General features: G+C 39.9%; 6 protein-coding genes across 6 annotated transcripts; 2 read left to right on the forward strand and 4 right to left on the reverse strand.

Moving 5' to 3' along the window:
• Positions 1-365: 365 nt before the first annotated feature.
• On the reverse strand, positions 366-744 carry LOC143921887 (histone H2A-like). The gene has a single exon (XM_077445204.1). It carries the CDS (start codon positions 738-740, stop codon positions 366-368), a length of 375 nt encoding a protein of 124 aa, XP_077301330.1. The 5' UTR covers positions 741-744.
• Positions 745-1,007: 263 nt separating this feature from the next.
• LOC143921894 (histone H2B-like) lies at positions 1,008-2,084 on the forward strand. The gene has a single exon (XM_077445211.1). The coding sequence runs from the start codon at positions 1,008-1,010 to the stop codon at positions 1,386-1,388; it is 381 nt and encodes a 126-aa protein (XP_077301337.1). The 3' UTR covers positions 1,389-2,084.
• Positions 2,001-3,338, reverse strand: LOC143921893 (histone H1-like). The gene has a single exon (XM_077445210.1). It carries the CDS (start codon positions 3,273-3,275, stop codon positions 2,613-2,615), a length of 663 nt encoding a protein of 220 aa, XP_077301336.1. The 5' UTR covers positions 3,276-3,338; the 3' UTR covers positions 2,001-2,612.
• A 2,891-nt stretch (positions 3,339-6,229) lies between these two features.
• Positions 6,230-6,566, reverse strand: LOC143921895 (histone H4). Its single transcript, XM_077445212.1, has one exon. The coding sequence runs from the start codon at positions 6,539-6,541 to the stop codon at positions 6,230-6,232; it is 312 nt and encodes a 103-aa protein (XP_077301338.1). The 5' UTR covers positions 6,542-6,566.
• A 1,763-nt stretch (positions 6,567-8,329) lies between these two features.
• Positions 8,330-9,433, forward strand: LOC143921883 (histone H3). The gene has a single exon (XM_077445201.1). The coding sequence runs from the start codon at positions 8,375-8,377 to the stop codon at positions 8,783-8,785; it is 411 nt and encodes a 136-aa protein (XP_077301327.1). The 5' UTR covers positions 8,330-8,374; the 3' UTR covers positions 8,786-9,433.
• Positions 9,434-10,105: 672 nt separating this feature from the next.
• On the reverse strand, positions 10,106-10,542 carry LOC143921885 (histone H2A-like). Its single transcript, XM_077445202.1, has one exon. It carries the CDS (start codon positions 10,478-10,480, stop codon positions 10,106-10,108), a length of 375 nt encoding a protein of 124 aa, XP_077301328.1. The 5' UTR covers positions 10,481-10,542.
• Between the last annotated feature and the right edge of the window lie 815 nt (positions 10,543-11,357).

Consider the following 11,357-nt stretch of genomic DNA (forward strand, 5'->3'; position numbering starts at 1 on the left):
TGTTGTTTCGCAGAAAAATAAATGAATATTCAAATAAATATTTAAAATATTTACTATGAGATTGGCCATGTTTAAGCTGTTTGTATTACAAATAACACTAGTTATAGATTGATTAGTCTCCGCTCTGATAATTTATTTTTTTGCTCGTGCTATTATACATTGATGATGATATAAATACATACGTATATTTTCGTTTGGGTTGACTAATTTTATATTTTTATTTATCAGCATCCATTTCGTAAATAAATACGACAAAAAATTTTAATTGCAGTAGTGAAAATATTGTCATGACCGAGCAGACGCTCAAAAATATTGGTGGCCCTGAAAAGGGCCGTTTGATTGTAAGGAACAGACTCGTTTATCGTTTAAGCTTTCTTTTCGGTTTTCTTGGGCAACAAGACAGCTTGGATGTTGGGCAGGACGCCTCCTTGAGCGATTGTCACTCCAGAGAGCAATTTGTTCAACTCCTCGTCGTTGCGGATGGCCAGTTGGAGATGGCGGGGGATGATTCTGGTCTTCTTGTTGTCGCGAGCGGCGTTTCCGGCCAACTCGAGGACTTCAGCGGCCAAATATTCCATGACGGCGGCCAAGTAGACGGGGGCTCCGGCTCCCACGCGCTCCGCGTAATTGCCTTTCCTCAGCAGACGATGGATCCTGCCCACGGGGAACTGCAGACCAGCTCGGCTGGAGCGCGACTTTGCCTTTCCCTTCACCTTGCCTCCTTTACCACGGCCGGACATGACGAGTTGAAGGTGTGTAGCGACGGAGTGAAAGCGAGCACGGTGCGGACTAGCGCACGGTGCGAGAGACGGCGAGCGAATGACAAAAATTTGTTTATACCCGTATTTATGAACACGACCACAACGTTCACGCTGTTGCGCAATACAGACACATCTGCCGTCGACGCGGAGGGGCGAAGTAGCCACAAGGAAATTTTAGCAGTTTGAAATTCATTCTGAAGCGTCCTCTCGTAACGACAGCATCCCTTTGGATCACTGCGATACACGATGCCACCCAAGGGGAGTGGAAAAGCCGCGAAGAAATCTGGCGGCAAAGCCCAGAAGAACATCTCGAAGGGGGATGGAAAGAAGAAGAACAAGCGCAGGAGGAAGGAGAGTTACGCCATCTACATCTACAAGGTGTTGAAGCAGGTGCACCCCGACACCGGCATCTCGTCGAAGGCGATGAGCATCATGAACAGCTTCGTCAACGACATCTTCGAACGCATCGCAGCCGAGGCTTCTCGTCTCGCCCACTACAACAAGCGCTCCACCATCACTTCTCGGGAAATTCAGACCGCAGTCCGTCTCCTGCTTCCAGGAGAGTTGGCCAAGCACGCCGTCTCTGAAGGCACCAAAGCCGTCACCAAATACACCAGCTCCAAGTAGACGCCAACGTCCTATCGTTGAAGAACATGAAAAGGCCCTTTTCAGGGCCACCAATACTCTTTACAAATAAAAATTTGGTTTAAAATTAACAGTTTCATCATTTGCATATTGGTAATTTTTTACTGCACTTTGGGTGTCATCTTTTATTCTAATGGATTAACAACTAGCGATTAGCAGTCCCAACTACCTACTTTTTTTGTTGTGTTATATTTTTTCGTACCTGCTATTTTAAAATGTCATTGCCTACTCAGTCCTAATAAGTAGTTTTATGACCGCTTCTCATAATTCTACCTTTTTTTGCATCCCCTGTGCTGTTACCTTTTTCTACATACTTCCTTTTAGCTTCACTTATTTTAAGTGTACAATATTTTTTTGCAGTTTGCCACTGATGTTTCGCATATATTGTGATCAACATGATAATAAACCACCGCAATTATTTTAGCTATTACCTCAAAGTACTTTGCACTTCTTCGAACATAAGCACTTTTTACTTCAATTTCAAGGGTCCCCTGCGAAACATCAATTCCTTTTCTGTGCGTCTTGTCGGCTTGGTACTAGGCAAACATGAAAAATGTTTAATTTTTTGAAATGAATAAAATACGTGTGCATGTGACTAATAATAATTAATCGATAAATTGGAAACAGAGTTCATTTAACGAAAAACCTGGCCAAACCGCAATAACACATTCGGGATGTTACACCAAAATTATTGTTGACTACAATAATAAGACTGTCGACATGAAATATGCTACGACTCTCATAGTTTATTTGAATCCTTTTTAAAATGGAAAATGAAAGTTTGCGAACTACTGCTACTAATAAAGACTGCGATTTACTGCTACTAATAAAGACTGTTGACGTCAAACGTGCTACGTCGCACATAACATATTTGAATCCTTTTTATTGGTGTTAAATGGAAAATGAAACAAACTCCCCCGTGAATGCATATGCACATATACCATGAACAAATTCCAAAAAAACCTAGCCTTTTGATGATGTCAAAATTGAATTTGAATCCTTTTTGAAATGGAAAATGAAAGTTTGCGAAACAAATCCCCCCCGTGAATGCATATGTACATATACCACGGACAAATTCTAAAAAAACGTTGCGTTTTGATGATGTCAAAATATTAACCAACTTTATGTAAAAGAGTTTGGTAGCCCTGAAAAGGGCTTTTTAAATTGAGTTTTACGTCAATAGGCGATGGTGGTAGTAAAGCGAGATTACTTCTTAGCGGCCGTCCTCTTGATGGCCTTGCTCTTGGCGGCGACTCCGGCCTTCTTGGGTTTGGGCGCTTTGGGTTTCTTTGTTGGGGGCTTTGTGGTGGTCTTGGCCTTAGTGGGGGTTTTAGACTTGGCGGCCTTCTTAGCCGGAGAAGCGGCGGCAGTCGTTTTCTTGGCAGCGGCTTTCTTGGGCTTGACTGCAGCGGCTGTAGTTTTCTTAGCTGCGGCGGGTTTGCGCTTCTGCACGCGTCCGGCTGCCTTGGCGGGGCTCTTAGCGGCGGCTGCGACTTTCTTGGGGGCGGCTTTGATCTTCTTAGCGGCGGGGGCGCCCTTCGCTTTGGCCTCCAGTTTGAAACTTCCAGCAGCGCCTTTGCCTTTGGTGCGAACCAGAGTGCCAGAGTCGACCGCGCCCTTCAGGTACTTTCTGATGAAAGGAGCCAGTTTGTCGGCGTCCACCTTGTAGTTGGCCGAAATGAACTTCTTGATGGCCTGGAGTGAGGATCCACCCCTTTCCTTGAGATCCGAGATAGCGTTGTTGACCATTTCCGAGGTCTTGGGATGAGTGGGCTTCTTCTGAGGCTTCTTGACGGCTGCGACTTTGGACTTCTTGGCCGGAGTCGTCGGTAGAGGAGAGGCTGCGACTGGAGATGCGGTGTCTGCCATCTTAGTTCTTCCCAGTTTGAGGATTGAAGAGAGAGTTTGAGAACGAGCGTTTCGAGTCGAGACGCGAGTGAATTTAATCGTTGCACGATCGGGGCATTGAGCGCTCGACGGAGCTCGCCGAACTTACGCGTTCGCTCTGTTCAGATTCTTCATCAAATCGTTCTCATTTCTGCTTCGCCTTGTCCCAAAATCTAGGTTTACTTAAAAAACTGCGCAATTTAATCGTTGCGTTGAAAACGGCAATCGTTTATAAGGGTTTTATCATCGTAAAAAGCTAAAATCTGTTGTTTAATTCGCATCAGCTTGAAATCAATGACTGATTCAATTTCAGAATGCATCCGCATCGTCACGCGGAGTGTCATTAAATGTGGAATAAATACACAATTTAAATGTTTACAACTGTTTTTACTGTCTAATATCGTTCTTAAATATTTAGATAAATGTCCAAAAGCTATTTCAAGTGTATAATTAACGTAATAAAGTAATGAGATGAAATTGAAACCACCAATCGTAACACACAGAACAGTCACTTCAGTCTTCGATACTCGACAATACAAATTATCATTTCTGCTTCGCTTAGTCCCAAAATTGCCAATTTTCTAAAAAAGTATTCAAATGAATCGATGTATTTAAAACAGCAATCGTAAATTAGGATTATATCGTCTTAAAATACTAAAATTCTTTATATAATTCACGTTAGCACACGAGCAATGACAAATTCAATTTAAGAATGAGTCCACACCGTCACGTAGAGCGTCGTTAAAAATGAAATATTAATGTATTTTAATAGTTTACATCTGTAATCAATGTCGAATATTATTTTTAAACATTTTTACAATAATATAAAAGTCATCTTTAATACATTAATATGTTAATAAATGAATTAGATGATATTGAAACAAACAATCGTAACACAGATCGATCTATAATCTCTATTATCAATTGACGCCTTTAATCTTTTCCTTTATCTAAAAACATCATTTATTAATTCTTAGTGCTTATATATATAAATTATAAACTAAATTATTATTGAAAATTTGGAAGATTCTTTAAAATATTTCCGATTAATGACATCGATTTGACTTTACTTATATTTTAAAACAAGAGTGATTCAAATGGCGTGCAGATTTTAAATGTTTAAAATTTATCCGAGTGTCCTTCCATAACTTTCAAAAACATACTTTGTAACGAATTTAATTTTGAACTTGGAAATCCTAAATCACTGCTATACCATTTAATAATTGATATAAGTCTGCGGAAAACAGCCAATGTAGTAATAATTGATATAAGTCTGCGGAAAACAGCCAATGTAGTAAGTTATATTGGGTTACATCCAAATTTATATTCTACATACAGCAGGTATATATTTAGCATCACTGAGGTCATAGGTTCGTGTCCTCGCCACTGCTGGTTAGATTTGGGGGTTTTGTGACTCCAAATCGATCGTTTCTCTATCAGAGTTTGCCAATTTTATCTGATCATTGCTGAAACGGTTCCTGAAAATTGGTATTAAAAAATCTAATCCTGTTGTCACAAAAATCTGCCTGTGTATAATTTGTATTAATTATACACAGTAATCTGAAATCCATAGATGTCACTATGATTATTATTTCTGATTAATTGTTATATTCTATATATTCTGATTCTATATGTATGTATTACTGTATTTCTGATTTCTGATTGTTTATGTATTTCATTAACGTACACCCGTCGCATTGGAGCTAATCTGTAATGGCGAGTGTGTATTGATTGTGACAATAAAATAAAATAAAATACATGGACCAATTTTATTTTGTAATATAGCCAGAGATACGCCGGCAGGCGTTGTATTCTTATATAAAAAAATAAATAAAAATACTATCCACTAAACCTTTCCAGGTAGCATTGAAAAAAAATGCATTGAACATGGGTCGTGTAAACCATGTCAATGTTTTTAAATACTGTTTTACACCGGAAATTTTAAATTTATAACCATAGCAGAATTGTTAAGTATTTTAGATTGTGGATTGGTATTTAGATTGTGCTTGTGGTTAATATTTTTAATGATAATTCCTCTGAGTTCAATCCATGCCTATCGATCTAGAGAATTATCTAGGATTCGATTCATATTTTAGATTGTGAACATTACATTTTAAAAACAATGAAGATGGAACTAGTTTTGGAAAAATACATTCATTAATAGACTTTTTTTGTTTATTTTATATTGTTGATATATTAGAGTCAAAACACATCTTTAAAAAACTCGAAATCTTCAACGATAATTATCTAGGGTAAAGATCTAGGGTTTGTTTGTGGATTAGCTACAATATTTATACCTGCTTTTTATTGGATTTCTAAATAATTTTACTTGGAAATGTTGGCGAAATTTTTAGCGTGGCGGGCTTTCAACAGAAAAGACGTCAGCACTTTAAGGGTTAATAAATGATCTTAAATGGCCAACATGCTATTTATTTATGTAAATAGTCGGTCAATGGGGGAATCAAATCCAGGAAGATAAAGAAAATTCAACGTTTTATTGTGTTCTTTTTTAACCCACCTACATACATATATATGTATGATGCAGGGTTTGTTGACATTCTTCCGACCTTTTTATGTGACACAACTTTAAATACACGAAACTTCATCGAATAATTCGCCAAGGATCAGGAAAATTTTAGAATATAAATAGACGCGAATGACGCATAAACGAAAGAATATGCTAAAATGAAATTGAGATGTTATTCGTTCATCAATAAGTTAACAGACAAGGTCATTATAATCCTAATGAATTAATTTATTTACTGATATATCGCTTATAGGGTAAATGTACGCAAGGTAGCAGCTTGATAAATTCTATTAAGTGTAATTTGTTATGCAAATATCAAATACGTAACTCAGAACCGAAAACTTTGTAAATGGTTTGGTGGCCCTGAAAAGGGCCTTTTTTTGTTTACGATGTCAATTCATTTATTTGTTTAACCGCCGAATCCGTAGAGGGTGCGTCCTTGTCTCTTGAGAGCGTAGACCACGTCCATGGCAGTGACGGTCTTGCGCTTGGCGTGCTCGGTGTAGGTGACGGCATCCCTGATCACGTTTTCTAGGAACACCTTGAGAACGCCTCGGGTCTCTTCGTAGATCAGACCCGAGATACGCTTGACTCCTCCACGGCGGGCGAGACGTCTGATGGCGGGTTTGGTGATGCCCTGGATGTTGTCTCGCAACACCTTCCTGTGACGTTTAGCGCCTCCTTTTCCCAACCCCTTTCCTCCCTTTCCGCGACCAGTCATCTTGAATCAGTGAAGTGTCGGTCGAACGAGAGTGAGAGCTAGACAGGCGTCCGAACAGGACGAACTCTGGCGAGCGAATGAGTCTCAACAAGAAAACGCCCGTATTTATACTTTCGGCGGCAGTGACTCATTATCACCAATTTTCCCAATAAATGCATACGATGCCAACAGAAACTTGCGACGAGGAATAGTAATATTTATTACATTTTATATGTGAATTAATCAAAATTATAAGATAAAAAAATCAATCGGGATTTCACTAGTTTTCAAACACGTTCAGTGCTTCTCAACGTGGTCGAATTTTTTCAACTAATTAATTTATTATTTAGAAACAAATGTAGATTTTCTTCTTTGTGGCTACGTTTTATCGATAGTTTTCTAGAGTAGTGACACTCCCTTGACCTATCTATCTAACGTGTTATATGGTATCGGACTCTCGGTGATGTTGAATGTAGATTTTGTTTTTACAAACCTCTTATATATTTCACTTCGCTCATGGTCGAACAAGATATGTGTATTATTTATTTATATAATTTTAGCTATTTACATAGATAATTATATCCTACATTATTCCGATAGATTTGAAACTTTGCCCTTTTTCGCGTTTTTATCTACAATAGATATCCAAATCAATACCGCCAATACGATGGTGAAAAATAATCGTAATCGGGACGCTTAACTCTTTGGGTGCTGACGTCTTTTCTGTTGAAAGCCCACCATGCTGAAAATTTCGCCAACATTTGCATCTAGATCTATTTAGAAATCCAATAGAAAGCAGGCAGTAGTGTCACCCCAATTTTGGAACAACGGGTTTCCAAATTTTTTTCAATTTATATATATATTTCAAAAAAGGTCTTTTCTCTTTACCTGCTATGTAATCGACTGTGACCTTTTCGAATTTGTAACCGTTCAAAACAATTTTCAAGATTTGTATAGTTTTTGAAAAAATTATATGAATTTTTAAATTTCTAACGGGTTTCCGGAATCTTTTAATTTTTAACAACGGGTTTCAGGAAACCATTAAGGTGACAGGTAAGGTGTAAGCAGGTATAAAAACCCAAAATCACCACTCAAAATAACTATCGCCGACGATTTCGAGATTTGTAAAGGTGTGTTTAGACTCTCTAATATATCTTGCTACAATATAAAATAAACAGAAGAAGTCTATTGATGAATGTGTTGTTCCAAAACTAGTTGCATCTTCTTAATTGTAGTTAAAATGTAATGCTCACAATCCACATATGTGCCAAGGCACAATCTAAAATACTCAGCAGTTAGGGATTTTCATCGAGAAATTCTGATATAGTTATAAATGTAGAAATTCCGGTCTAAACCAGTCTTTATAAACATTGACACGGATTACACGACCCATGTTCAATACTACCTGGAAAGGCTTTTAGCGGTAAGTATTCTTATTTATTTTTTATATACTCAAAAAACAGCCTATCGGCGTATATTTCAAGCTTATGGACTTGTTGGAAAAACGCCAATCGGCGTTGCTCAACATTCAAAGGGTTAATACGAATCGAAAAAAAAAGTTTAATTGTAACATCTAGGATATAAAATGTTTATATTTAATATCTAAGCAGGTACTATATTAAGTTCATATGTTAAAATATAAATATATTTTATTATTGAATGCAAAATAAATTCTGCATCATGTATCTTCTCAGTTTGAGAGCAACTGTAAAAACGCACCAGGTGGTAGCGTTTGCCGCCCAAACTGACCAATCACAGCACTCGCATATGCTATAAATATTTGTGCAATGCGGCCGAGACCGCATTCTACGTGCGTCTTTCGCTCGGACAAGACGTTCTTCAGCACACTTGACAATGGCCCGTACCAAGCAGACTGCCCGTAAATCCACCGGAGGAAAGGCTCCCCGCAAACAACTGGCCACGAAAGCCGCCCGCAAGAGTGCGCCCGCCACCGGAGGAGTGAAGAAGCCCCATCGTTATCGGCCCGGAACTGTCGCGCTCCGAGAGATCCGTCGCTACCAGAAGAGCACTGAACTGCTCATCCGCAAACTGCCTTTCCAGCGCCTGGTTCGTGAGATCGCCCAAGACTTCAAGACCGACTTGCGTTTCCAGAGCTCTGCCGTTATGGCCCTCCAGGAAGCTAGCGAGGCTTACCTCGTCGGTCTCTTTGAAGATACCAACTTGTGCGCAATCCACGCCAAGCGCGTCACCATCATGCCCAAAGACATCCAATTGGCCAGACGTATCCGCGGAGAACGCGCCTAAATATCTACTGACCTACTATTAAACAAAACGGCCCTTTTCAGGGCCACAAACAATATATTTCGGATTTATTTCTCATGATTTACGAATATAGTTTTCAGTCGCGATTTTCTAATCTGAACGGCCATACAAAAACTCGGGAACTAGACAGTCACGTCTCGGCACCTTCATCACATATAATACGTATGTTTTTAGCAGGGTGGGGATCAACGTATGAAATAATGAATAAATCAGTAAGTATCTACGTTCATAGTGTGTATGAATTTCGCATTCAAATCAATCTAATGAAGTAGGCGCCGTTGGAATTAGTCTGTTTTTCGCAGTAACATCCGAATTCGTGTTTTCCATATGAGCGTCTCATTGAAGTTAGTGATTTTGATGAAATATAAATTTATTAGTGGATTTTAGTTCAACAAAATTGGAGACTAGTTGGCATGTACTATTAATTATAGAACATCTTAAAAAAGGAGTCGGTGCATTTTTATTTACAACTTCGATTCCATAGCTCTTCGTTTTATTACAAGCCTCAGCTTGGTTTCGCTTTTTAGCGTCTATTTTTTCTTTATTTTAAATACAACATATTTACATATAATTTAGAATTAAGATGAAAGTATTACAAATCATGATAATTTAAAAGAAGCTAATAAATAGCCTTGTAAAAATTAGGAAAATAAAGACAATCGGAAAAACGTGAAATTTAAATTAACACTATGCTTGAACACTTTAGACAGACAAACTACGATGACAGTTGCCAGTATATCATAACTTATGATTCATAAGGTTCTAAATTACTTTTTATATTTTCTAAATTATTTGAAGAGTGGTATTCATATATCTCTAAGCGTTGAGTCTGTGATTATTGAAAAGATGTTAAATAATAACCATTTATGCAATTTTTGAACCGGCCACAAATGCATTAAATTATTTTAATGAATTACAAAAAAATGGTTGTGATCAAGACCCGAGGTATTGGGATTTTAGTAAAATATGATACCAGTTGTATGGTTCCTGTAACGAACCACGTAACTCGTTCAAGCACCATTTCTTCTAAATTATTTCCATAATGAACGGGTAAAACGGATATGTGATCTTATTATATGTTTATTGATATACATTTGATTGGATTGACTAATTTTAAATTTTTATTTTATCAGCATCCATTTGGATATTTGACGATTTTAACAATATTCCCATCCATTTCGAATTCAATACAATTTTTGAATTGCAGTAACGAAAATATTGTCATGACCGAACAGACGTTTAAAAATATTGGTGGCCCTGAAAAGGGCCGTTTGATTGTGGGAAAACAGACTTGTCTGTCGCTTATGCCTTCTTTTCGGTCTTCTTGGGCAACAAGACAGCTTGGATGTTGGGCAGGACGCCTCCTTGAGCGATGGTCACTCCAGAGAGCAATTTGTTCAATTCTTCGTCGTTGCGGATGGCCAGTTGGAGATGGCGAGGGATAATTCTGGTCTTCTTGTTGTCACGAGCGGCGTTTCCGGCCAACTCGAGGACTTCAGCAGCCAAATATTCCATGACGGCGGCCAAGTAGACGGGGGCTCCGGCTCCCACGCGCTCCGCGTAATTGCCTTTCCTCAGCAGACGATGGATCCTGCCCACGGGGAACTGCAGACCAGCTCGGCTGGAGCGCGACTTTGCCTTTCCCTTCACCTTGCCTCCTTTTCCACGGCCGGACATGACGAGTTGGAGTTGTGTGTAGCGACGGAGTGAAAGCGAGCACGGTGCGGACTAGCGCACGGTGCGAGAGATGGCGAGCGAATGACAAAAATTCGGATCCGCCTGTATTTATCAACACGACCTCAACGTACACGCGTTTGCGCAAAACAGACACATCTGCCGTCGACGCGGAGGGGCGAAGTAACCACAAGGAAATTTTGCAGTTGACGTCGACGGACAGAGGCCCACGCACTTGCAGTGAACGGTCGTGCTCCGCAAAAACTAGCCGTGTCGCCGCAACAGCTACCTGCGCCGGTCATACTGTCGCAACCGCCAGAACCCAAAACATCAACCGAGTCGTCACAGCTACACATTCTAGCTGACGCCACTACTCGCTACCGGCATCAACCATGTCGGTAGCGACGTCGACGGACAGCGAAGGGAGCTCCCGGAGGAGCTCCGACAGCGAATACAACAGCGACGCCAGCAATGACAGCTCCAACAAAACAAAGGCTGTCATAAAAAAACTCAGAGCTCAAAACAATGAGCTGAAGGAGCGACTCTCCGCCCTCGAGAGTGCTTTCGAGGAAGCACGAGATGCCTATACGGCAGACCGCTTGGCCTTCGTTACCGACCGAGCGGCTTTCGTAGCCGCCCCATCAAATTCGAGCGCAGCCCCCATAGCAGCTCCAAATGTCACAAACGCCAAACCCAAGGTAGCCCCGGTTTTCCTCAAAAAGCCCGCTGACTACCCAACCGTTTACCGCAAACTCAAGAGGTGAAATCTGAAGTTTGAATCTGTCTACAACAGTAGCACCGCCAAAATCACCCCCCTTACCATTGCCGATTACCGAGACATTACGAAATTTCTTGAAACAGAGAAGTTCCAGTTCTACGC

Source organism: Arctopsyche grandis, unplaced genomic scaffold (assembly GCF_051622035.1).
Source record: "Arctopsyche grandis isolate Sample6627 unplaced genomic scaffold, ASM5162203v2 HiC_scaffold_27, whole genome shotgun sequence".
Classification (NCBI taxonomy): domain Eukaryota; kingdom Metazoa; phylum Arthropoda; class Insecta; order Trichoptera; family Hydropsychidae; genus Arctopsyche; species Arctopsyche grandis.